This window comes from Astyanax mexicanus, chromosome 3, assembly GCF_023375975.1.
Source record: "Astyanax mexicanus isolate ESR-SI-001 chromosome 3, AstMex3_surface, whole genome shotgun sequence".
Classification (NCBI taxonomy): domain Eukaryota; kingdom Metazoa; phylum Chordata; class Actinopteri; order Characiformes; family Acestrorhamphidae; genus Astyanax; species Astyanax mexicanus.
Genome location: NC_064410.1, coordinates 10,007,851 through 10,034,597, shown reverse-complemented (window position 1 = coordinate 10,034,597; position 26,747 = coordinate 10,007,851). Strand labels below are relative to the sequence as shown.

The window sequence follows — 26,747 nt, the reverse complement described above, 5'->3', positions numbered from 1 at the left end:
TCTAATATATAAAGATGATACCTAATAAGAAAGTGTTTTATTACATAAATGGGAAAAGTGGCAAGTATACAGGATACTGAAGTATAAAGCTCTTAGCTTAGCTGAATCAAATGGAACAAGGTCAAATTTGTTAATTAAAATTTTAAACACTCAAGAAGTGTATATTATACAAATTACTGCTCTAAGTAAGTGTTTGTGTGTGCCTCTTTGTGCTTTTTCCCCTGCTCCTGTGCCTGCTGTTGTTTGCTACTGCTACAGCTAGTTAGCGTTAGCACTGTTAGCTCTGAAGCGTTAGCATTGTTAGCTCTGACATTTCACAGAATTTCTCAGTGTAACAAATATGCAGAGTTATATATGTTGCTTTATTAACAAATGTATAATATTCAATAGACATATTTAAAAGAACAGCTTACCTGGAAAACAGCAGCTCCCTCTTCAGGCTTTTTCTTTTCTGTTTTCTTCTCTTTTCCCCCTCAGTTTGTCCTTGCAGCTAAATTGGTGCCTAAAATGGAGCTGTTAAAATATCCATGTGCAGTGACCGGAACTACTTGATCAATTTATTTGTTTGTAACTAGAAATAATTACTCATCAGAGAACTAAATAATTAATATTTTAACCATTAAAATTTCCCACACCAAAAAAACAAAAGCTTTGTTTTTTTGCTCTATATTTTTAGGCAAAGGGACCCAATTATTGTGTGACTTGGCTGCTGAATAAGTCATTACAATTACCCCAATCCACTCAAACAGGTATTTTTTTTACTCAAAAGTGTCAAATAATGTGTAATAAATTAATTAATGTTGAAATAAATAAATGAATAAATAAATAAATGCACATAAATATATGAATAAATAAGAAATGTATTTAATAATTTATTTATTTACCTATGCAAATATTTATGCTTGTATTTATTTATTTATTCATTCATTTATTTGTGCATTTATTTATATATGTATTTATTTCAACATGCATTTATTTATTCATTTATTTATGTATATATTTATTTATTAGTACATTTCTATGTGCATTTATTTATTTATACTTATGTCATTTTTGGTCCTCCACAGTACAACTCAAACACACACACAAAAACGCTAGTTACGAATGTAACTGTGGTTCTATGAATGCTGGATGACCGCCAGAGGGCGGCTTAGCCTAGTGGATATTCCCTTGGGCACAGCAATGGACCGAGCAATTATACCAAAAAAAGCATGTGACCCACCCCTACAAGGGGCCGTCACACCCACCTATCTTCCTCGGAACAACTTCTCGCGCAACCCGCGGACTGACCGAGTGACGACAGACTCTGGCGGTCATCCAGCATTCATAGAACCACAGTTACATTCGTAACTAGCGTTCTATTTCATGCCTCCTGACCGCCAGAGGGCGGCTTAGCCTAGTGGATGACGCATACCAACTTTGTCACGAGGGCAGCACATCCAATGGCAGATTCTTGGCTGAGAGCACGGATGAGGCCAGATCCATTTGCGCAGCCACATTCAGCCGGTAGAACCTCGAAAAAGTGCAAGGAGACGACCAGGTCGCGGCTGAGCACACCTCTGACAGGGGAACACCCCGAAGTACCGCCCAGGATGTGGAAACTGCACGAGTGGAGTGGCATGTCACAGATGCAGGTAATGTGATACCAGCTGCATCATACGCCATCCTGATGACTCTTACCACCCAGTGTGAGAGACCCTGTTTAGAGAGCGGCCCACCCACTGTGCGGCCACCAAAACACACAAAAAGTTGATCAGTGGAACGAAGAGGTTCCGTCGCTGAAACATATTGCCTGAGTGCACGAACAGGGCACAGAACTGAAGGCTGATCCACAAGCTCGTCCTGAAACGCAGACAGAGCAATAGACTGGTTAACAAAAGATGATTCCAGAACCTTTGGCAGAAACACAGGATTAGGCCACAATGTGACACCGGAACAATCAGGCCACCAACGTAAACAAGCAGCACTAACTGAAAGTGCATGCAGCTCACTGACACGTCTTGCTGAGGCAACAGCTAAGAGAAAGGCAGTTTTGAGTGACATCCATTTAACACCCGCTTGTGATAGAGGTTCAAAGGGAGCACACTTTAAGAGGCTTAAAACACAAAGTAAATCCCACTGAGGGCAGCGCGGGGTCCTGACAGGCCTGAGGCGCCTAGCACCCTTAAGAAAGCCACAGATCAGTTTGTGAGAACCTAAGGATGATCCATTAATGTCCACATGACGGGCCGATATGGCAGCGACATAAACTTTCAATGTGGAAGGTGCCCTACCCGCATCAAACAGATGCTGGAGGAAATCCAGCACTACAGGAATATTACAGTGCACAGGAGAAACCCTGAACTTAGTGCACCAATCAGAAAACAGCTTCCAACGGTTACCATATAAGAGACGGGTAGACTGAGCTCTGGCATTCTCCACAGTGTATTTCACAGAGGCAGAACAAGCCATTAAAACATCAGGGGGCCCAGAGGCCACACCCAGAGCTGGAGGCGTTCCGGACACGGGTGCCACAGTCGCCCCCCCCATCTGTGAGAGAAGGTCCCTCCTCACAGGAAGTGGCCAGGGCTCGCTGCTGAGTAGGCAGTGAAGCAGAGGAAACCAGGGTCTGGCAGGCCACTGTGGAGCTACCAGCAGGACACTGTGTCTGCACTGTTGAATTCGGAGCAGGACGCTCAAAAGAAGCGGAATTGGGGGAAAGGCATATAAAAGGCAGCGTGGCCATTCGTGTGCCAACGCGTCTGTCCCCATCGCTCTCTCTTCGTCCATGCGAGAGAACCATCGCGGGCAGTGTGTGGTGGTCGCACTCGCAAAAAGATCGACCGCAGCCATGGCATAACGATCCCATATTTGACGCACCACATCCGGGTGTAAGCACCACTCGCCCGGGTCCAACCTCTGCCTTGAGAGAAAATCCGCAGTCAGATTGAGGGTCCCAGCAAGATGAATCGCCCGCAGCGATGCCAGCCTGTGATTTGCCCAGGCGAGGATGCTGCGTGCCAGACGCAGAGCAGGCAGGGAACGAGTACAACCTTGGTGGTTTATGTTGTAAACAACTGTCATATTGTCTGAACGAACAAGAACATGACGACCCTGGAGTTGTGGCAGAAAATGCTGGAGTGCCAAATAAACCGCTCTCAGCTCGAGGAGGTTTATGTGGTCCTGGGCTCGGTGAAAACTCCAAGAACCCTGCACAGCGCTGCGTTGCCATACAGCACCCCAACCCGTGAGAGATGCGTCGGTGGTGATTATCTCCCGACGTGATGCCACGACCCCCAGCGGTACCCCCGCCATGAGAAAAGAGCGGCGCCTCCACGGGGCGAGAGCCTCCTCGCACCCCTGATCGATCAGCACCAGCCTGTGTTTGTGACGGATCGGATCGAGCCCCAAATGATTCATCCAGATCTGAAACGGTCGCAGTTCCAGCAAACCGAGCGGCAAATGCACACAGCCGCTGTGGACATTCCCAGCAGACGTAACAGGTGACTGTAGCGGACGCAGCGGCCCACGTGAACTCTGGAGAGTAATCCCAGAATACTCACCACACGCTGTGTCGTCAGAGATGCTTTCATTGCTCGCGAGTCTAAGTTCATGCCTATGAACTGAACCGACTGACTCGGGCAGAGGGAGCTTTTCTCCAGGTTGATGGAAAGCCCCAGCCCTGCTACGTGAGATCGCAACACTTTGAGATCTGCCATCGCTCGCTCCCGCGAGAGTGAACAGATCAGCCAGTCGTCCAGGTACGGCAAGATCTTCATTCCAGCGCGAGTCAGCGGAGATAACGCCGCCGCCATGCATCTGGTAAAGACCCTCGGAGCTAGCGAAAGCCCGAACGGAAGAACCCGGTACTGATAAGTTCGGTTCTGAAAGGCAAAGCGGAGAAAACGCCTGTGTACAGCTGCTATGGGAATGTGGAAATATGCGTCCTTTAAATCCAGAGTGGTGAACCACTCGTTTGGCTGAATCACCTGGAGCACATCCACGGGACGAATCATTTTGAAAGTGAATCGTTTGAGGTGTCGGTTCAACCCCCTCAAATCCAGAATCGGGCGGAAGCCGCCGTCTTTTTTCGGCACTAGAAAATATTTGGAGCAGTGTCCCTGAAAAAACACGGGACATTTCACCTCCTCTATGGCACGTTTTGCAATAAGAGCACATATTTCCTCCTGAAGAGTGTTTACATGAACTGAACTTTTTACACGTGTCTGAATCAAACGTGCGACTCGCGGGGGTCGACTCCTGAACTGGAGCCGATACCCGTAACTCAGAGTCCGTGAAAACACCCACTGGCTGCCCCTGCTTGTCAGCGCGAAGCGCGCGGTCCTTTCGTTCCAGCGGGGGGGCGCCGAGGGGGAGCTGGAGGGCGGCGAAAGTGTCCAGAGATCCGAGGGGGAGATCGCCTATTCGCCTGAGTTGGCATACGCCTGATCTGATCAGAGCGAGCCTGTGGAAGAACTGAACGCGGGCGTGTAAACACACGCTCAGAGCGGTGTGATTTCGGCTGCTGCTGTCGCGTCTCGGTCATACGAGCTCGGCGCTCCAAAGCCTCTGTGGCCGCCGGTCCGAATAACTGGCCGGGCATTAACGGGAGATCCCGGAGCGCGGTTCTGCACGCATCAGACAACGGCGCTTGAGAAAGCCACAAATGACGGCGTAATCTCACAAGGCTAGCCATAAGACTGCCTAACTCCTGTGTCAGGAATCCCATTCCGTGTAGAACAGTGTGCAGAGCACCTCTAAAGGCAGAAGGCATATCTACCAGCTGAGGTGAAGACTCCATTTCCAAAAGGAGATGAGAAATAGTATTATCCAGCCGGCCAATGCGCGCTGCGTGATTGTATGCTTTAGCGATACCTTCATCAGTGCGTCTGCATGCCTTGCTTGGGCATCGGACATCAGAACGCAGCGCTTCGTCAGGAGAAACAACCAGGGAGGCGACCGAAGGCTCCACTGGAGGGATACGATCCAGTCCGTACTGAGCCGCGTCGGACATGTTCCAAAACGACCGAGCCAGGGAAGAAGGTCGAGATCGCGAAGCTGTAGCCAAAAAGGCTGACTGGAGCTCTCCCACAAATGCGCTGCAAGGAGGAATGAGAGCGGGGCTATCCGCCGCGGTTAGCTTAAAGTAAGCACTGGAGCTGGGATTAGGCTGTGCTGGAGCGGAGCCAAGCCGAGCCAGAGTAGCGCGAACCATAGTTGGGAGGGGAGAAGTGTCCTCCAACGCACTTCCATCATCCACAACCGAGCCGGAGCCGAGAGGAGAGCCCGCTGCAGAGAGGGGCGATCGTGGGAGGGAAACAGCCCGTACAGTGTAGTCAGCAGCATTGCCTGAAGTAAAGAGGCTATCCGTGGCTGCAGTGGAGAGTAAATCATCATCATCCTCCACGGGCTCGGAGTCGGCGGTCTCAGCGCCGAGCTGGAGGGCAGCGGGCAGCTGGTGACTCTGAAGCTGAGTAACAAGAGCTTCCAAGCGGTCCAGGCGTGAACGTAGAGCACCTGCCTTCCTTTTTGGTGCTGGCTCGTCCGCAGGTCGCGAAGAAGAGCGCTTAGTTCCTGCTTTCACCATCGAGGAACCCGAGGAGGAGAGCATGGCGTCGTCGTTAATAAGGACGGACGCAAGCCGGTGTTGGCGTGAGGCGAAGGGAATTGTCGCACAATGCACGCAAGGGTCAGACAGAGCTTCACGGAGGTGAGAGACCCCGAGGCAGGAGGGGCACAGGGTGTGCGGGTCGTCTGGCTGCAGCGGCGCGAAGCACGCTCGACAGGCAATAGGCTCCATAGCAGGCGGTGCACACAGAGGATCCACGGCGGACGGGAGTAATACGCACGCGGTTATTGGACCAGCGATGCAGTAGGCCGTGGCGAGCGAGTGCAGGTAAGGTGCACTAACACTCAGCGAACCCGGGCAAGCGGGGTCACCGCAATACTCACCGCCCGGGCCACGCTAGTTCTCAGGAGTGAAAACGAGTAAATCCGAAATCCAGTAGAATCCAGTAAATCCAATAACGAAACAGCTCGTGAGGGCAGAAATTCTGCAGCTCCGTGAGCTATGAACGGTCCAAGCGCGAGAGGAAAAAGAGGAAGATAGGTGGGTGTGACGGCCCCTTGTAGGGGTGGGTCACATGCTTTTTTTGGTATAATTGCTCGGTCCATTGCTGTGCCCAAGGGAATATCCACTAGGCTAAGCCGCCCTCTGGCGGTCAGGAGGCATGAAATAGAACCTATACAGTATGTGTGTATATGTACATGTAACCCCCATTTCATGAGAACTACAGACTGCATAGTTTAGAGTCTTTGGGAGTTAAAGGGTTAAGTTAACTGAGTCTGGTGTAATAAACTGCAGCCAATCATATTAGGAAGCTTGGCATGTCCCGCCTTAGTTGCTTCTGATTGGACAGAGCTACTGCAGCTAGAAGCCCGGTTCCCCTCAATCAGTCTCTCTCTCTCTGCGTGCTCTGGAGGAAGAAGCTATGCCCCAAAGTTAGCTAGAAAGCTGTGTCTCACAGTTAGCTTAGGAAAGTGACCAAAATAAGCCTCTTTTGATAAAAGAGTGAACTATTTAAAGCTAGAAGCATCACCTGTCCATCTAATGGGCTGGAAATTCGTGAATTGTGCAAAAACCTGACCTATGAACACCGACTACCTGCTGAAGCTGGTTCTAGAGCTATTGAGGGTAAAGAATCCGTGTATCATTCGTTCATTTGATATTCAATTGAGAATCAAAATCAGAAAATTAAAAAACCAATTCGTTTTTTCGTTTTTTCGTTTTTGAATATAATACCAAAAAACGAATAACGGCTTGTATTTTGTATTTTTATTTGGTTATCCAAACAAAAATTGGAAATTTAAAAAACGGACCAGGAGCCGAATTTGATTTTGATTTTGAACTTGACCCATTTGTGTGCCCCGGAAGTTACTGATTTGTTTATTCTTGGTGGGTTTCTGTTGCGCGGGAGTTCACTGCAGTGTTATCTACACAGTCTGTATTGCTGTAGGCAGCATGGCCGGACTGGAACCACATTCTGGCCTAATTAAAGATCTTTTTGAAGGTGGTAAGACGCATGAAGAGATTTCGTGCACGTTGCAGCAAATGGGGATCCAGCGATGTTCTGCAATGAGTGTTAGAAGGTTCTGTGTTCAACACGACCTTAAGCGAAAAAGACATGTATCGAACACAGAATTGGAGAGGGCCGTACTTGGATCAATATATGAGGTACGTTTCATTTAGGCTTTCACCTTATATGTCCTTCCTTTCTCTCAAACTTTAGTGAATGGCTACATTTTTCTTAACAGACGGGTCCATCCTATGGCCGCAAGTTTATGACCGGCTATCTTTCATCGATGGGAGTGCGAGCAGGGGAATGTCGTGTTGGAAAAATCCTGAAAGAGATAAATCAGCCATACCATGAACTACGACGTCAGGTAGCTACGTTTTTTTTTTTTGTTATTTAATGTTTTATTGGTTTTAAGGTAATTACAGTGTACAGGAAAACAACACATTAATCAATCTCAACGAACAAACAAACAAAAAAACAAAAAACATTTGCTGGTAGCACACCAAATAGAATAAGCACCAGTGTTATAAGCACTAAAATATTCTATAGAGCAAATTAAACAATTAATACAGAAGTATAAAAGATGTTACATAGCTACAAATCAATCGAATTTAGATACTCTACTGCCTTGTCCCACATTTCAAAGTATAATTTATATTTTGGCTTAAAAGAATAGGACACTCGTTCCATCAAAATGTTTTCCATTAAAAAGTTTTTCCATACAGTTAATGGGGGCGTATATGGCTCTTTCCACGCAAGTAAAATATTTTTTTTGCCTATTAATGCAGAAGATAAAATCATTTTAGCTATTACTTTGCTGAGTTTACATACAGATGTGTCACCTAAAATCATTAGTCTTGGAGACAGTGGTATATTAACATTTGTGATATTAGATAAATGTTCAGTAATACTTTTCCAGAAAGGTACTACACATGGGCAAGACCAGAACATATGGATAAGTGTCCCTTCTTCTCTTTTACATCTCCAACACAGATTTGAAACATGAAGACCGTAAGCATGTAATTTCTGAGGAGTGTAATGTATTCTATGTAATATCTTCTTCTTTAGCTACGTTTTAACCTACGCTAGGAACTCAGTATAATAAGTATACTAACTGTGAATATTAATGGACTACATTACACTGTATTCTGTTACAGTAAAAGTAGATTACTTTACGTGGTGATTACTAACACGTGCGAATGTCAGATTCTGCATTGATTCAGCTGTCATGTATATGCAAATTAGCCATGTGGTTATTTTTGTACTGATTTGAAGGCTTTGATGACGCATGTGCAGTATCTCCACCCCCTACTGGTTCCTCTCCTCTTCTCCTGCTGTTTACTTTAATTCTCCACCTCCGTTCACAAACATTTGTTCACCTGAACTCCGTTATGTCCGCAGCGTAGTTGTTTAAATGTCATACAAACACCGTGTAACAATACATTTTTCATGATTAACTTGTGTCTTTCATCTTGGGCTCACCCGCCCCTTTAAGAAAGTAAACTCTGATATGTGACATCTCAAAGTTTTTTTTTTAAGGTCACATTTCATGTAAATCATTAACTCATTTAGAAGTAGCAGCAACACATCTCCAACGCACCTGAAGGCTTGAAAAGTTAATGGTACTAATAAAACACACTTAACACTAACTTGTTGCCCTGTTTTAACGTGAGATTCAATTACATGTTTTAAATTAGTTAATGTTTTTAATGATGATAAAATGTCTCACTTTCATCATCTGATGTGTGTTCTATTGTGAGTACAATTTTGGTCTGTGAAATGTGAAAATTTGTTTTATTTACATTTATTTACCTTTCATTCAATGGAATTGGGGTTGAACATAAGCTTTAACAATAAATTACACACATTTAGGAAATGCAACTTTTTTTACTTACACATGCCTATCATAATTTCCTTGTTTTAAAAATGTTATGGGAATATTGTGGGGCAATGTAACAAAGATGAGAGCCTGCATTAATCATAATATTTACATTTCTTTAGGGTGCTCGTAACCTAAATCCAGTCCCTTATCATGCTGAATGTATGGGCCACAAACTTCACCTTGATCAAAATGAGAAGCTTGGGATGTTTGGAGTGACACATGTATTGGCAGTTGATGGCTACAGCAGCAAAATTGTTGGTAATGCCACCATGCCAGTGAAAAACAACCTTGTGATCTATGAGGAAGTTTACAGGTGAATTCATTCATACCCAGTGTTATTCTCATTATTGGTTAACATTTTCCTTACTGAAACAGTTCAGTAAAACCATATGCACATTATTTTATTTCAGATCTGCAGTTGTCAAGCACGGGATGTGGGATCAGCTAAGAGTCGATCATGGCAGGGAGTTCTTCATGTGCCTGTACATGCAAGAGATACTGTCAGGACACAGACACAACCTCAGCAGGCTACCATATCTTCAAACAACATCAACAAAAGTAAGGTTTTTGTGCTACTGGCTAACAGTATAACTGATATGAACAAACATGACAGACTGATTCTGACAATGTTTTTCCTTAAAATAAGAACTGAAAGCATTTAAACAGAAACTGTGGGATATGATTTTTTGTGGTTAACAGAATCTTCGAGTGGAAAGGCTGTGGCCTGAAGTGAACTGCCGGGTAAACTATCCACTGAAACAAGCCCTGGTACACATGCTGGACCAAGAAGTCATCAGTATGGAAGACAATGTAACTAAATTCTGCATCTCAAACCTGACATGTCAAGTAAGCCAAATTGGATTATGCAGAGTGGTGCAGTCATGGAATGCACACAGAATCCCAGGTATGCTAATCAATATGCTCAAACATTTGCATGATCCTGGTTAAAGTACATCTTTTCTTTTGGCAAAGTGAAAGTAAATTAACATCTAATCTTTGTTTACGCAGCAGCTATACATTTTAACACACACTTACTGCTTCTATACAGATTTATAATATTGGAACAAAAAATAAAAAATGTGCACATAGATAGGTTAAAGTACGGTAGATTTGATGTTTCGATTTTCCATTGTATTAAATACAGCAAATTTAAACTGTGCTTAAAAGAGAAACATGCAATATTTAGATTTGATAAAGGAGGTTAACTTACTTCTACTTATAAATTCAACTAAATATGTAATTTGAGCTGAAGGCTATTCCACAAAGTAAGCTATAAAAGCCACACTTTAGGTTAGCCAAAGAGTAAGGATATGATGGATGAACTAAGCCTCAATTTTAGCCAGGTATGGAGCAGATCCAAATGTATATGTTACTATAGTTGCTGAGCATAAACTTTCTTTCATGGGACCAAATTTGGGCTAAATGAGCCAGACTAACAGGCTCACTGAGTTTGCTTGCTTAATACCCTCTGGGTTTGCAAACTTATAGCACAACTGTAGAATATGAATAGCATTGATTTAGTTATTTTTTAATGCTTTTCCTTGTTTTTAGGTCGCGGCATACCCAATGAACTTGCTGCAGATGGCTGTCCAGCTAAAATTTCTCCAGAGCTGCTCCCCTCTGCCTCTGTTGTAGCAAGCATGTATGAACAAGAGTTTGGTTCCTCGCTGACTTGGGTGCCTGTTTTTGGAACTGACCCCTTTTCATCTGAGGAGGATAGGTGTCATGCAGAACAGGACTTTGCAGAGAACTACCCTGACATCTCTCTTCTTCTTAATCATGCGGTAAACAATGACTATACTCCCTTCCAGGATGCTGTGTTGCACCTCTTGAATGTAACCCAAAGATATGCCTGAGAAAAAAATCACTTTTTGTGTGTGTAAAGTAGTAGTTTGTAAGTTAACACACTGCTGATTACTCTGCTCTACAAGGTGAGTGAAAAGTCACAGGACAGGACAGGCGCTGGACCCAATCATTATGAACTCGCATGAGAATCTCTGGAGAAATGGCAATGTTCTGGAAATAGCCTAAAATATAGGCCACTCAGCCATTATTTGGAGTATTTAGATGTAATTTTTCCTATCGCTGACTTGTCTCAAAAGGGTGTCCTGCGACTTCTGACTCACCCAGTATATTGTTCTTAAACAAATAGTCTGTTGAATAACTTGGCAAAAACTTTTATTGGTTTAAACTCTGGAATAAAATGTCATATAAATCCATAAGTATTGTATCAGTATTTTAAACTGTTCTTTTAATGACTTTCTGAAAATAACGTAGCATAAAGGTGCAAATTTTGCTTGTAAATTACTTTCACAGCAACATCAACATTTAACAGCATTGTACAAAGTAAATAACACCATATTTAAAGTAAGCACATCAAAGAGTGCAAGTGTTGTGCAAAGAAACAGAACAGTTAAGAACATTTATGCAACTGTGCACATACTCTGCATAGAGTATTACTCGCTGAGTATGTTACCTAGTGCATCCAATGCATCAGAGAGTCCATTTAGTCTGTGTGCGTTAACACTAAATTCATCAGCGCGACACTTTGGGCAAATGGCAGAAGTTTTCTGCCACTCCTCAATGCAGATCCTGCAACCAATAAGGCTCTGGCAGCACGATGAGACCATGGGATCAGCCATGACGCCTGCAAATCCAGTTCAGAAAACATTTTTATACAGTAATAATGGTTTTAATTACATTTTTGTGATATGGATGTCAGTTCTCTTTAAGTCAAATCAAACTTAGCTGCACTGATATCAGTACAAAGTCAACAGAGGCTTGTCTATGGTAACAGCATTTTATTTACTCTATGTACATCTGTGACTGTTTAGATTAGCTCATCCTTCTTAAAAAAAACCTGTCAGCCACTGCTAAATAAGACATTGTAAAGTTTAATTTTTTTAAACTCCTTGTGTCATTATACTCTATGGCTGTGACCAAAATGGATCTCTATTTACGTTTTAGGGCACTGTTTAGTATGTATGCCCTTTTTCTCTGCATGTCCAAATTTTAAAGTAATTGTAATGTGATTTTGAGGGCACGATTAACTCACACAATGAATCAGGTTTATAGTAAATATTACAGCAGCTAAATGTGTCCCAAAATGCAATACATTAATAAGCAACCCAACAGTGAAAGGAATGGAGCGTATGGTGAGACTCCGATTGTTATACTGGCATCCCAGTAAAACTTTCAAATCCGGCACAATGCAAAGAAAACCACCCATAAATTCAACTAAATATGTAATTTGAGCTGAAGGCTATTCCACAAAGTAAGCTATAAAAGCCACACTTTAGGTTAGCCAAAGAGTAAGGATATGATGGATGAACTAAGCCTCAATTTTAGCCAGGTATGGAGCAGATCCAAATGTATATGTTACTATAGTTGCTGAGCATAAACTTTCTTTCATGGGACCAAATTTGGGCTAAATGAGCCAGACTAACAGGCTCACTGAGTTTGCTTGCTTAATACCCTCTGGGTTTGCAAACTTATAGCACAACTGTAGAATATGAATAGCATTGATTTAGTTATTTTTTAATGCTTTTCCTTGTTTTTAGGTCGCGGCATACCCAATGAACTTGCTGCAGATGGCTGTCCAGCTAAAATTTCTCCAGAGCTGCTCCCCTCTGCCTCTGTTGTAGCAAGCATGTATGAACAAGAGTTTGGTTCCTCGCTGACTTGGGTGCCTGTTTTTGGAACTGACCCCTTTTCATCTGAGGAGGATAGGTGTCATGCAGAACAGGACTTTGCAGAGAACTACCCTGACATCTCTCTTCTTCTTAATCATGCGGTAAACAATGACTATACTCCCTTCCAGGATGCTGTGTTGCACCTCTTGAATGTAACCCAAAGATATGCCTGAGAAAAAAATCACTTTTTGTGTGTGTAAAGTAGTAGTTTGTAAGTTAACACACTGCTGATTACTCTGCTCTACAAGGTGAGTGAAAAGTCACAGGACAGGACAGGCGCTGGACCCAATCATTATGAACTCGCATGAGAATCTCTGGAGAAATGGCAATGTTCTGGAAATAGCCTAAAATATAGGCCACTCAGCCATTATTTGGAGTATTTAGATGTAATTTTTCCTATCGCTGACTTGTCTCAAAAGGGTGTCCTGCGACTTCTGACTCACCCAGTATATTGTTCTTAAACAAATAGTCTGTTGAATAACTTGGCAAAAACTTTTATTGGTTTAAACTCTGGAATAAAATGTCATATAAATCCATAAGTATTGTATCAGTATTTTAAACTGTTCTTTTAATGACTTTCTGAAAATAACGTAGCATAAAGGTGCAAATTTTGCTTGTAAATTACTTTCACAGCAACATCAACATTTAACAGCATTGTACAAAGTAAATAACACCATATTTAAAGTAAGCACATCAAAGAGTGCAAGTGTTGTGCAAAGAAACAGAACAGTTAAGAACATTTATGCAACTGTGCACATACTCTGCATAGAGTATTACTCGCTGAGTATGTTACCTAGTGCATCCAATGCATCAGAGAGTCCATTTAGTCTGTGTGCGTTAACACTAAATTCATCAGCGCGACACTTTGGGCAAATGGCAGAAGTTTTCTGCCACTCCTCAATGCAGATCCTGCAACCAATAAGGCTCTGGCAGCACGATGAGACCATGGGATCAGCCATGACGCCTGCAAATCCAGTTCAGAAAACATTTTTATACAGTAATAATGGTTTTAATTACATTTTTGTGATATGGATGTCAGTTCTCTTTAAGTCAAATCAAACTTAGCTGCACTGATATCAGTACAAAGTCAACAGAGGCTTGTCTATGGTAACAGCATTTTATTTACTCTATGTACATCTGTGACTGTTTAGATTAGCTCATCCTTCTTAAAAAAAACCTGTCAGCCACTGCTAAATAAGACATTGTAAAGTTTAATTTTTTTAAACTCCTTGTGTCATTATACTCTATGGCTGTGACCAAAATGGATCTCTATTTACGTTTTAGGGCACTGTTTAGTATGTATGCCCTTTTTCTCTGCATGTCCAAATTTTAAAGTAATTGTAATGTGATTTTGAGGGCACGATTAACTCACACAATGAATCAGGTTTATAGTAAATATTACAGCAGCTAAATGTGTCCCAAAATGCAATACATTAATAAGCAACCCAACAGTGAAAGGAATGGAGCGTATGGTGAGACTCCGATTGTTATACTGGCATCCCAGTAAAACTTTCAAATCCGGCACAATGCAAAGAAAACCACCCAGAAACTAAACGGGCAATGTTCTGCACATGAGCAATATTACAGAATTTATTCCAACATGGCCTTAAAATAACATTATTTTATCTTATGTACAAACCAGAATAAAAAAAGGACATTTATTAAAGGGCAAATTATTTAATCTGCATGTCTGGATTATTTGTGTGCTCAATGCACTTTGATATAACACATGAACCTATGCAAACTGCAGAATTAACTCTGTCTCTGCCAGGTCAGCTATCTAGAACACAGATGCATCAAATTTCCCCACAAGGCACAGCAGTGTCTTGGCAATTGGCAGTTTTGTCCACCTGTCAAAGTGCTTTCCCTCCCACCAGCCAATTTTAAACACAACCCATCCAATCTGGCAACATCACAAGCCATTGGAAGCTGTGAATTTCACACATTTTCCCATGTAGTTCATGTTTCTAAACAACGTAACGTAGCTGTCATACATAACCTGCTGAACAGCACAGTGCTTTTACTAACTTTAATTCAGAATTCAGTGTTTGTGTGTACACAGTTCAGCCATTAACGTGTGCTGTGATCAGTACCTTTATGATGAGGTAGTGTGCAAATTTACTCGTATTTTCACAGCTGTTTAGTAAACTAAATAGTCTCTCTCTACACAGTCCAATACTAATGAGAGAGTAGGGAGCCATTTCAGTCACAGCCTATGTGTAAATCAACAAAAGCCTCAATCGGCTAGAACAAAAGTCCCTGTAGTTACTGAATAATATGCTTTAGTATATATTAGGCTTTGGGGTTTAGGGGTTAAAATTTTGAGTTACAAGCAATACAGGTTTGTAAAGGAAAAAAAATTACTTCTGCAGATGACACAGGCAAAGCCATCTCTAACTGCTGCTGCTTGGGCCTCTGTCAGACACACGTCTGTTCTCCGGTTGGAATTTGCCAACTCTTGCAGTTCCTTTATTGTACTGGAGACTCCTTTAAGACCCTGAGCTGCAAGCACTACCTCCTCTATTTGATCGAAAATGTAATCAAGGCTAGTATCTTCTCGTCGACTGAAAAACAAGCAAAATACACAACCAAATTATCAAATTACCATTTCGAATCCAGACATTTTTATGCACACTATTACCTGCTGTTACTTCCACTGATCTAAGAAATCTAATGTGCTATTTTTGATTAGCACATTAATCAAAATCTAAGTCCATAAATAAATGTTATCTTTGCAACTCTTACTATCATCCAAAGCATTCACATTCATGGCATAACACCTACAATGAAACAAAGGTTGTGAATAGGTCAAGGAAATGTTATGTATTAGAATCTCTTGTCTTTGGCTGTGACCGAAATGGCTCCCTACTCCCCCAGTAGTACTGTGCTATATAGGGAGAGACAGTCCAGTTTACTAGGTAATGTAGAAAATATGAGTGAATTTAGACACTGCACCATTCGCGTATACACAAATGAATGGCTGAACCGTATAGAAACCCAAACACAATAACTAAAATTAGTAAAAGAACTGAGCTATAAATGGAGGAAATATAGAGATTGGTAATCCAGGTCCAGCAAGTAAAAATCCATGCTGCAGCTGAGCTATACACAGAGCCAGCCAGGCCGTTGGAACAAAATCCTGGGATAGATTTTATTTTCTGTATTACCCACCTCTATAAATATGTGAAATTTACCTTGTGGCTTCCAATGTGGACAATTTGGGCATGTTCATGCCATATTGGTTGAGCTTGTGTTTGACAACGACTTGGAGAAACACACTTTGTTCCAACACCTTGTTGTGTGGGAAATTTGACTAATCCATGTTCTAGATAGATGACCTGGCAGAGACATAGTTAATGCTGCTGTTTGCATAAGTTCATGTGTCATATCACAAATAGCACCTTTTTTATAATTCTGGTCAGTACATACTTAAGATAAAATAATGTTATTTTAAGGTCATGTTGGAATAAATCCTGTAATATTGCTGGTGTGCAAAACATCTGCTGTTTTGTTTCTGGGCAGTTTTCTTTGCATTCTGGAAGATTTTAAACAGGTTTTACCTGAACGCCAATGTAACAATTTGGCAACCCTGGTGGCTTTATGTCTGATCTGTTTGCTCTTCTGTTTGCTGCTGAGAAGTGAGGCTGCATTTTGGGACAAGCTTAGCTGATGTAGTATGCTACATTATTTACTATAAATCATGATGCATTGTGGGAGTGTCCTCAAAATCACTTTACGATTCGGACATGGCCAAGAAAATGGCCAACATACTCAACAGTGCCCTAAACCGTAAATAAGGATCCATTTTGGTCACAGCCACTGAGTCTTTACCTAGAACAATATACATATAGATATTAATATTCTTTAGTTAAAAGATACTATTGTACCTCAGTCTTCTCTTTTTACTTGCTTGTAACTGCAGTAAGTCTTCTTCCTTCACAGCAAATACTTTCCTTGCATTTTGCTTCCAAAATGCTGATCCTGTATTGAAAATAGTCAAATATTGCTGAAAATAGTCACATATTGCTGACTACTGAAATCTATATTTATTTGCTGAATTTAATATATTGGAAGAAATAAAAAATAGCCTTTCTGAAGTGTAAAATGGTTATGGCAAATTAATACTATGTTTAATTTACTTCCAATATGTTAGTCTGTTAAAAAGCAGTAATTTTGCTGTATACAGGGTCTCTGTATAAAATATGTTTCTATATTGTCACTTACAATGTTAAGAAAACATACTGTATTGTGTTTGAGCACAATCCATGTAGTCTGAGGTAATCAAACAAACCAGGAATATTCAAATTTTGTTACGGAGTTTCATGTTTTTCCAGCTCAATACATCTATTTCAATTCATCTGTTAATTGGCAAGTTAACTAGGTGTTGGACACTAAACTGTGCTGGACACAGCCCTCCAAGACAAGATTTGAAGATCACTGCTAAAAACAACATGTTCCACTATACCTCTGGTTCCTTCGGAATCTAGGATTTTGTTTCCTTGACCATCTGTAAGGACGCATGAGTCATCTTGTTCAAGGGCATCAGTGACCTTACTGGTGATACCCAAAACAGAGGCTTCAAATTCAGAAAAACGCACAGTTAGCGTCCTGCTTGTTTCCAACTTGCCATCCACAAGCTCACCAATGAAGATGTTCCTGAATATTGAAATGGAAAACTTTAAAACTCATTTAACATTATGTAGTCTTTACAGAGTTGGTGCATTCAGGTAAGTTATGCAGATATAGCCTGTGTGTGTGACATGCCATACCATACCCATAGCTACATCAAAATCACATTATTCTACAGAAACACACTACCAGTCAAAGGGTTTTAGAACACCTAAATGATTCCAGTTTTAATTGATGTTTAAGCACATGTGCAAGGGTCCAAATTAAGTTCTGGTGAATTACTTGAAGTAGTTCAAAGGAAAGCAGTAAACTGCCAGAGCTGCTGATAGATTAAGTGACTTTTGGTGGGCGGGGGAACTAAATTATAACACTATAAAAAAGAAACTCAGAACATTATAACTTCTAAGCACTTTACATTAGAGAAATTACAAATACAGTCAAAGTGTAGTGAGCACAGTTTCCTACACCATAAATAGATTCCTAGAAACTGGAGAAAACTGCAGAATCCTGGTACTAGAGGCCAGACATACTCAAATCAAGAAAACAAGTATCTGAAAGATAACAGCTTGTGAGATAAGCAGCTCCCGTGACAAAAACTTGTAGCTCTGCTTAACATTGTACCAAGTCTTAGTTTTAAATGTGAAGACTCAGATCTGCAGGTTTGACAGTGGCAGTCATTGCTAAAATGGTGAAATAAAAATGCAAGCTTGCCTAGTTCATTCAGTACTGCCAGTGGACTACTGAAAAAAGTTTATTTTAATTTGACCGTGACAATTAGCATGTAATTTAACATAAGTATGTTAAGTCATGGCTGCCATAAAATTATATCAGTACATATTACAAGGGAAATATAACAAGTTCTAATGTTAGTGCGTATAAACATATGAAGAATTAAAAGTTTATTAGTATACCTTTGGAATGCTTTTGCCACGGTAGGTCTTGGACTTGCAGTTGCTCTTGTAGCAGAAGCCGCAGCAGCGCTGGGTGGGCGGTGGAAGGAAAACCGGGTAAAATTGTTCATTACTGGCACACTAGGTGATGATTCCACGCTGATACTTTCACCATGTACCTCGTAATGCCCCCTTACTGTTAGCTCCAAAGAGCTAAATTGGCCATCAGCTCCAGGAAATACAGCTACGTTGTTGTCATCAGTGATGTAGACACTGGGACCGTGTACCTTTTCAAATGAAAACAGTGAGGGAAGAAGTTTACTACACCATGTATAGACTAACCAGCTAGCTAGCTAGGTTAGTTAGCCAGCTAGTCACGTATATAAAAAAGTATGTAGGCGGCAATTCACAGAATAACATTAACTAAATATGACATTTAGCTACGGAACGTTAGACAAACACCTGAAAGATCCTGCCGATTTTTTCTGTTGTCATATCGTCTTCTTTCACTGCAACGCGTTTAGTTCCTCTGAACAAGATAAAACTCTCCATCCTCAACTCCATCCAAAGCCTACAGCAATACAGACTGTGTAGATAACACTGCAGTGAACTCCCGCGCAACAGAAACCCACCAAGAATAAACAAATCAGTAACTTCCGGGGCACACAAATGGGTCAAGTTCAAAATCAAAATCAAATTCGGCTCCTGGTCCGTTTTTTAAATTTCCAATTTTTGTTTGGATAACCAAATAAAAATACAAAATACACGCCGTTATTCGTTTTTTGGTATTATATTCAAAAACGAAAAAACGAATTGGTTTTTTAATTTTCCGATTTTGATTCTCAATTGAATATCAAATGAACGAATGATACACGGATTGTAAAGGACCAAAAAGGTTACCCATTCATCCAAGGTCAGGTTTTTTTTTGAGGGCGCTGGAAACCTGGGAGAGCAGATTCCCTCAGCACGACTTCGGACCCTCTTCTGTGAAAGCGATGGCGAGCCACCCAAAGGAGAACTGAGCTAAAAGACTACTCTTGAGTCCATTTCAAATTACCTGGCCATGTGGAAGGACAAAGAAAAGTGATTGAGAGACTGAACTTATCTTATTTTTATTTTATTTTATTTTATTTTATTTATTGTTTCAACACATTTGTATTTGTTTATTGTGGGTTTACTGATTTACTAGTTGTTGGGTTATTGAAAAAAGTAGAACTAAAGGTGTATATTCTGAACTAAATTATATTAGTGGATCTAAGTAAACAAATTAACTAAACTAGCAACTAATAGTAAATTAAATAATATTAAACTCTGTCAATGTAAAAGTTTAAAGTATAAATAGCTAAACTGCCAACTTAAAAGATAAATAGTACATCCTAAAAGTAATAATACAGAAATAAAATCCAAATAAGCTTATATATTCCTATTTTCCCTATTAATATTCTATTCCTAAACTAAGAAGTGCAAAGTAATAACAGATTTATTTTATAACGGCTAATATATATATATATATATATATATATATATATATATATATATATATATATATATATATATATATATATATAATATTTAACATTTATTGTTTTTGACATTTATTCAATGTACACCTTAAGCTTGTTTTGGTTGTTTTATTTGTCTTCTAAGTAAAGTAAATCCCTTTACTTTAACACTGTTCTCGTTAATGCTGACACACACCCGCACCTCCTTTACGAACCTAGACATACTGGTCCTAGAGTGGCAAATTCCTTTGTTACCTGTAATTACCCAGCTTCAGTGTTGCTGGATAGTAGTCAGTCATCAGCTAGCTGTTAGGAGTGCTACATACAGTACTGTGAAAATGTTTTAGGCCGATGCAAATTTCTTAAAACCAATTATCTCAATATAAAGAGAGTTTTACGAGGCAAAAGTACCACGTATTAAAACAGATGCAAATAAAAATAAATATGGTAAAAAGTAACAAGAAGTCCACAGGTGCCAAACCTTTGTTTGGGCTAACCTATTAGACCAATGTTATTCATAGTACAGAGTAGGGCTGTTTAGGAATCCCACAATTCGGTTTGCCGGAGGAAAACCCGGATCTGGATCAGAGTCGTCTGCTTTCAGGGTGTGTTCGCACAAATTTACCATGCTCTCTCTCAGATTAACTCTCCTCTTGTACGAATCTGCGCGCGCTCTCGGATATATCGTCCTCGTGTGCTATCTGGCTGTTCTTAATGTTTTGAGAGTGTGCGCGCGCGCTCAACTTCCCCCTGTGTGCTCACGCGGAGCTTTTCACTGCAACAAACCTGAATGTTCAACTGGCTGAATAGTCCAGAGTAAGCAAACTGCTTGTAACTGAAGGTACTTTGTCTTTTACTGTTGGTGAATTTGTTTTCTAAGAACTAGGAGGTTCAGGAACCTACAATGTTATTCCTACTACTACAAGTTATTTGTACATAAAATTTATGTAAATAACCACTTCATACATCAGTACATCAATATGATTATTATATATTATTATAGGAAACACTAATAAGGAACTCACCATTGGTTTAAACAGAGTATTCTGTTTACTCAATTAGTGTTAATGAGAGAAAAAAAATTGTCTGGAAGCTCAAAGAAAGACATAAAACAAAGATTTATATTAAATTTATGTTTAATTCATAAAGTTTACATATTAAAAAAAAAGGGAAAAAAAGAAAACAGAAACAGAATACAATTTGCAAATCCTTTTTAACTCATTAAATTGAATACACTACAAAGACAAGAAATTTAATGTTGCAAATATTCACTCATTTTGAATTTGATGCCTGTAACATGTTCCAAAAAAGTTAAGACAGGGGTAACAACATTATGCATGCGTTATGAAGATCAAATACGAGAATGGAGCAGTGACAATAAAGTTGAAGCTGAATCTGAATCTTTACTGAGAAAATTGGGCAAAAAGCGCTGCGCTCGTCTTTCACAGCATGGAGCTGAGTTCAGAGCGAGGCTACAATTATAATATAAACTAATTTCAATTAAATAAACTTAAGATTAGTAAGGACCTGTAAAGTTAATAACATTTTGTCAAATATATAGAATAGGTTGAGGTTTTATTTATCAAATTAGTTTTTTAATTATTTTTTTATTTTGATTTTCTTGTTCTTAGTTTATTTTTAATTTTATCATTTTTTATCATTTTACTTTTAATATTATTATGTTTTTCTTCATAAGATATGAATTCTTTACTTTTTATGTGTAATTTTTTTCTTTTTTATTTCCTATTTTTTCTTTTTACATATATATTTTATTAATCTACATTAAATGTCGGTTTAAAATTGTATTTTTTTTTTTTGTTCCTTATCTTTTCTAATTTCGTATTAAATATATTCAATCTCTTTTTAAACTGTAAACGCTTGGCGGCATTGTAAATGAGGGTCACCCTCAATGTATTCCAGCGTGAAAATAAAGATTGATTAATTGACCTTCAGTGTTGCAAACCCAGGTTTTACATAAACAATAAACAGAATAAAGAATAAAATAACATTGCTGTTCCCTTTAATGAGCTGCTGGGTCAATATTCTTCCCAAAGCACACACCTGTGTCTTAAAGGGAATGACAACTGGAACATGGACTGGTTTATTTCACGTTACACCCAAAATACACCCACAAATAATTTCGAGCTGTGCAAGGCGTATTTTTTGCACCGTCACGATATCAAAGACACAGGACACGGCTATAAATCCAGCTGTGTGATGTGCTTTTGACTGGTGCTAAAGAACGCTAAGATAGGGCCCTATGTATGTCTTTTTGTCTGTACATTTTTCAGTAAACTTATTTCTTATTACAATGACTGGGTGTCTTGACTCCATGAAATTTCTATCAGATCAGTTCCACACTAAATGAATGCTGTATCCTGTTTAATGTACTGCTTTGCGCCTTTTAGTTTTGACGTTATGTTTTTATGTTTTAAACACTAATAAGTTTTAGTAAAGAGTTTTTCTTTACTTTACTGCATCTATATATTCCATATATTCCAACATTTAAACACTCTTACTGTTAGGATAAATCATTTGTAATAATGTATTTAAAACCTCTGTACAGTATTGCATATAATGGATCATAGAGAACCTGTGGGTTTTGTAGACAATAAGAGAAGTCGAGCAGAAGAAAACACTTAATGCATTTATTTTTCACAGTCTGATTACAAGATGCCATGAGAGTACAATGATTAAAAAATTATATGGCAAAAACAAGTTAATCCATTTATAATATATATAGGTCCTTTTTCTATTGTGAAAACAGGTTGGTGCTAATAGAAGTAGTAGTTGATGGAGCAAATTATTGTTCTGTGCAGTACAAATACACTATGGTTTCTTTTTGCCAAGTAAAATGTTTTGTATCATCATTTGTGTAACAAATTTTCTGTTAGCTACAGAATTGTTGCAGTTCATACATTTATTCCTAAACTTGCAACTGCATCAGACTGAGTGTACTTTTTCCATTCAGACGGAATCTCTCCTTTTCCACTAAAGGTTTTTTGATGGTAATTTTCAAGGTTTTCCTGGAATTCACAAACAAACCATTTCCAGTAGGCCAGAGAAGAAAAATCAGGAGAGATGCTCCATTCAGCGTATTTTCCTCCTGCAGTCCAGAACTCTCTGTAAGGGTAGCACTTCTCTGGGTTACCTGCTGAAAATTCTAGGTTATCTGTCGCTACTTTTGTTGTGCAAACGTTTATAGAAAACTCAGTTGTATCCCTAAAATGCTTTCCAGTTATTCCACCTGAGCGATGGAATTCAGCCTGGTGTTTTTCAGTGTGATTTTCTTGACTGTTGGTACAGACGGCTCCACAGAAGGGACACTGCTCCCAGCAGCACCTGCAGAAGTGTTTAATCAGAATCTGCTCTGGCTTTTCTCTGAACATCTCCTTTTTCAGATCTGAAAGTTTACAGAGGTTTGCTTTTAGCTCTTCAACAACAACCAAGAGCTCTTTTTTTATAACATCTACAAGAACATCATAATCAGTGACATCATCACTCAGGTGAACTCTGGTATCTCCTAACTCATCTACAAGACTGTTGGAGAAAATCTCCAGCCACTTGTTGATATCTCCACTGATGAGTTTGACTTCATCTCTGGCCTCTTCTGCTGCACTGATGATAATTCTCTGTTTGTGGTCGATGTGTTCTTTTATTACAGAAGCTGCCTGAGGATTTTCTGCTGCCATGTACTGTCTAACTCTGTCTCTGGTGAAAATTTCAAAGTGGTAGTAGGGGTAGTTCATGTATGTCATGAATGTGTCAAACTTTTCATTCTTATCTCCCTCCTGCTCTGCCAGAGTCTTCAGAATGTGTTTCTCCAGATCTCCTCTGTTCCCATTAAATGGAGGTTTTCCTCTCATCTGATCACAGATGAATTTAGCGGTCATGCTGTACACACTCTGCAGGATTGTTTCTTTTAGTTTAACACAGATTTGATCTCCAAGCACTGCTGCAGATGTTGCTCCTTTCCTGTAATTCTCAAAGATGTTAAAGTACTCAGCTTTTTTCTTTTCAAAGTAAAGAACTGGATCATTTGCTTCTCTGTATTTCCTGTGAAGTTCTACAAAGCGTTTCTCAGCTTGTTCACACACATAAAGAGAGAGATCAACAAAGAACTCTTTCTTAAACTCAAAGGAGTCATCTCTTGGTTTAAACTTCTGCACTCGTTGTTTGATATCACGTACAATCTCCTGGATGTAGACTGAGCTGTATCCCTGCACTGAGACTGGAAATGATTCCACTTTTTCTGTTGTTTTTTCAATAACTTCAGAAATTAGCTCTTGTGTTAATTTTTGATCATCTACTTCAAAACACTGTTCCATATAAGGTAATGTTTCCAAAACAGGAAAAGCACCTACAATCCTGTTCTTTTTGATTGAGACATAGTTTTCATGATCACTAGCAGTGCAAATCCATCTGAAACCAGCATGTTCCTTTTGTCCAACAACAAGGCTATGTTCATAAAACTCTCCCAGAATGTTAATAACATCATTTGAGATGTTTATATCTTTAATTTTTGGAACATCTTTACTTAATTCAGAGACCCACTTTCCCCAAACTGAATCAAATTCTGTTTCTGGGTCTCTATTTTTACTGTCATCTTCTTTAATGTTCAGAGCGAGTTCTTTACTCTTTTCAAAGAGGGTCTTCTCATGATTTTTCAGCTGCTTATCCAGATTTTTCTGAATGTTTTTCTGTTTGATGTTGTCATCCAGTTTTCTTTTGGCCTCATCTACTAGGTCATCATGGAGGTGTTGTATTTGTTTCTCAAATCTGCTTTTCCACTGAATCAGAGTTTCTTTTTCACTGTCTTCTTCAAAATAATTTTTAAATGCTGTTTGGACTTTTTGCAGTGTCTCTGACATTTCTCTCATCAACTCTTGTTTTCCCACTGGTTCCACTTTTCCACTGGAGATTCTGTTTAGCATTGTGTCTTCAATACTCAGCATGGCACTCCTGAGACTCCAGGTCCATTTCTCATACTCCTCCTCCAGTTTCCTGTACACTGATATTTCCAGTGTGTTCCTGAAACTGAAGACAAAGTTTTCATTCAGCAGAGCCTCCCAGAGGTCTTTCACTCGCTGCTGAAACTGTGATAATTTCATGCAGTTTGTTTTTGATGCGCGAGAAATAATGTCTCTCTTCAGCTCCTGAACATTTTCACTGTAGCGTGGGTTTGGTGGAGCCATGGGTGGGCTGCCCTCCCAGAGGTGGGAAAAGTACTTCACATCTTTCTGTACATCAAATGCAATGACATCACTGAAACATTCTGCATCACACATTTCATCTTCTGCAGCTAACTTGGTCATTTCATCCAGTCTGTCTTGCAATCGTCTTCTTCCCTCCATTATTTTCTCTCCAGCTGCAACATCAGTAACATTCTGATGAACAAACACACAGCTGGGCTTCAGTCTGACCTTCTTCATCCTCATGAAGGCCTGAACAACAATTTGAAGAATGTCCTGCATCTCTGATGGGTTTTCTCCAAAGATGTTGATCAAAGTCAAGTTTCCAAGACCTACAACAAATGTTGCCAGTTCATTATCATGATGTATGGTGTCTTTTCCAGCCAGCTCTAAAGCTCTGAGACCTTCAGTATCAACAACCAGAATGTAGTCAAACTTCAGTTCCTCCTTCATCTCATCAGACACTTTCACCAGCTGCATGAAGGCTCCTCTGGTGCATCTTCCAGCACTGACTGCAAACTGGAGTCCGAACATGGCGTTGAACATGGTGGATTTTCCTGAGCTCTGAATTCCCAGAACTGACAACACAAAGACTCTCTGGTCTCCAAGTTTTTCTATTACCTTATCCAGAACTGCTGAAACCCAGATCAGAGGAACATGAGCAGCATCACCATCCATCAGCTCCAGTGTATTGCCGGAAAGCATGAGTTTAGCAGCAAGTTCAGGAAGGTAACAAAGAATCCCATGCTTATTCCTTTCAGTATCACTTCGTTCAGAGACTGAAGCTTCATAAATCTGCCCCACCTCTCTCAGCATGTGTTCCAAACCAAAGGGAGCAGGGTTAAGCTTTTTGAGGATTTTTTCTATGCTCAGATGTTCAGCACTCAATTTATTTGTTTTGTCATGTTCCAGAGTCAATTTTGTAAAGCTATGCATTATTGAAGTGTGTTTGTTTTTCTTTAGGTTATCATGTGTTTTCAGAGCCGGCACATCTGACCATTTTTGATGGGCAGATATTGTGTCTGAAGTAAAGTCATCCAGCATGATTGTCATCCACTTGAGGAAATACTTTTTTTCAGTGTCTGATGGTGATCTTAATTGTCTTACAAATGACACAATGAGATCAGTGAAACCATGTTTCTTCTGTTTTTTTCTTATTTCCCTCATTTCCTCTAGCTTTCTGCTTTCCTCTATTTCTATGTTGTTGCTTTTAAGACGACGAAGATCTTTGTTTGTTTTGCACCAGTCATGCCACAGTTTCCCCTGGCAGGGCAGGTACTTTCCTTTGACTGTTGATGGATCTTCTCCTTTCAGGAATCTCATTATCTCCTGTGCAGCTTCCTTTCCTCTCTGACAGTCTTCATTATCCTCATCCACCTTCATCTCTGAGTGTTCTGCTATCTTCTCAAGACTAAAAGTGACAGGCTGTTCTGAGAGGCAGTTCTTGATAAGTTTGAGCACAACAGAAACATCAGACTGATTTCTGCCCTTCAGTGTTACTCTGTATTTTCTGTCTCCGATCTCACACACATCATCTTCACCCTCATCATCTTCATCAGTCAGAATAACAATAAGTGGAGTTGAAGACTTCCAAAGTTCCTTCACAATTACCATTTTGTTGTCATTCCGATCAGGTTGAGGTAATAGTACAATATTCACAGAGGACATTTCAGTAAGAATCTTTCTCTGAGTCTCGTTGATGCTGGAATCTCCATGTAGATTACAGAACGCTACACAGTCTGAGAAATGATCAGAACCATTCCCAGATGGGAGGTACCAGGCGATCTCCACCACTCCGTCCATCAGTAGATGCTCTCTGCTGCTGCCTGGACAGTCCCTGTGGAAGAACGTGTTGTGCTTCTCATTGATCAGCCTGTTCATCAGCTGAGACTTGGATGAGGAAAT

General features: G+C 40.2%; 3 protein-coding genes and 1 pseudogene across 6 annotated transcripts; 1 reads left to right on the top strand and 3 right to left on the bottom strand.

Moving 5' to 3' along the window:
* Window positions 1-2,449: 2,449 nt before the first annotated feature.
* On the bottom strand, window positions 2,450-5,779 carry LOC111191739 (uncharacterized; annotated as a pseudogene).
* A 1,097-nt stretch (window positions 5,780-6,876) lies between these two features.
* LOC125799329 (uncharacterized) lies at window positions 6,877-12,802 on the top strand. Of its 2 annotated transcripts, none has more exons than XM_049475852.1 (5): window positions 6,877-7,422; window positions 9,057-9,250; window positions 9,348-9,495; window positions 9,637-9,841; window positions 12,498-12,802. In XM_049475852.1, exons 1-5 carry the CDS (start codon window positions 7,321-7,323, stop codon window positions 12,800-12,802), a joined length of 954 nt encoding a protein of 317 aa, XP_049331809.1. In that variant the 5' UTR covers window positions 6,877-7,320. The 2 variants fall into 2 exon arrangements, with proteins under 2 accessions (XP_049331809.1, XP_049331808.1); XM_049475851.1 differs by lacking the exon at window positions 12,498-12,802 and adding an exon at window positions 10,489-10,793.
* On the bottom strand, window positions 9,352-18,853 carry LOC125799327 (uncharacterized). Of its 3 annotated transcripts, XM_049475837.1 has the most exons (7): window positions 18,611-18,853; window positions 18,170-18,435; window positions 17,095-17,285; window positions 16,517-16,610; window positions 14,994-15,193; window positions 11,414-11,584; window positions 9,352-9,417 (listed from the first exon to the last, which is right to left on the bottom strand). In XM_049475837.1, exons 1-7 carry the CDS (start codon window positions 18,710-18,712, stop codon window positions 9,410-9,412), a joined length of 1,032 nt encoding a protein of 343 aa, XP_049331794.1. In that variant the 5' UTR covers window positions 18,713-18,853; the 3' UTR covers window positions 9,352-9,409. The 3 variants fall into 3 exon arrangements, with proteins under 3 accessions (XP_049331794.1, XP_049331792.1, XP_049331793.1); XM_049475835.1 differs by lacking the exon at window positions 9,352-9,417 and having other exon boundaries at window positions 11,246-11,584; XM_049475836.1 differs by lacking the exons at window positions 9,352-9,417; window positions 11,414-11,584 and adding an exon at window positions 13,255-13,593.
* A 3,709-nt stretch (window positions 18,854-22,562) lies between these two features.
* On the bottom strand, window positions 22,563-25,658 carry LOC111190336 (interferon-induced very large GTPase 1-like). Its single transcript, XM_049475689.1, has one exon. It carries the CDS (start codon window positions 25,656-25,658, stop codon window positions 22,563-22,565), a length of 3,096 nt encoding a protein of 1,031 aa, XP_049331646.1.
* Window positions 25,659-26,747: the final 1,089 nt, after the last annotated feature.

What these genes read in the sequence shown, in the direction of transcription:
- LOC125799329 (XM_049475852.1), top strand. Translation starts at nt 7,321, where the DNA reads ATGACCGGCTATCTTTCATCGATGGGAGTGCGAGCAGGGGAATGTCGT. An exon ending in TTCAAACAACATCAACAAAA is followed by an intron (nt 9,496 to 9,636) that starts GTAAGGTTTTTG and finishes TGTGGTTAACAG; the next exon opens with AATCTTCGAGTGGAAAGGCT. An exon ending in GAATGCACACAGAATCCCAG is followed by an intron (nt 9,842 to 12,497) that starts GTATGCTAATCA and finishes CCTTGTTTTTAG; the next exon opens with GTCGCGGCATACCCAATGAA.
- LOC125799327 (XM_049475835.1), bottom strand. Translation starts at nt 18,712, where the DNA reads ATGGAGTTGAGGATGGAGAGTTTTATCTTGTTCAGAGGAACTAAACGC. An exon ending in AAATCGGCAGGATCTTTCAG is followed by an intron (nt 18,436 to 18,610) that starts GTGTTTGTCTAA and finishes TCATTTGAAAAG; the next exon opens with GTACACGGTCCCAGTGTCTA. An exon ending in AGATTCCGAAGGAACCAGAG is followed by an intron (nt 16,611 to 17,094) that starts GTATAGTGGAAC and finishes TTTTCAATACAG; the next exon opens with GATCAGCATTTTGGAAGCAA.
- LOC111190336 (XM_049475689.1), bottom strand. Translation starts at nt 25,658, where the DNA reads ATGCTGAGAGAGGTGGGGCAGATTTATGAAGCTTCAGTCTCTGAACGA.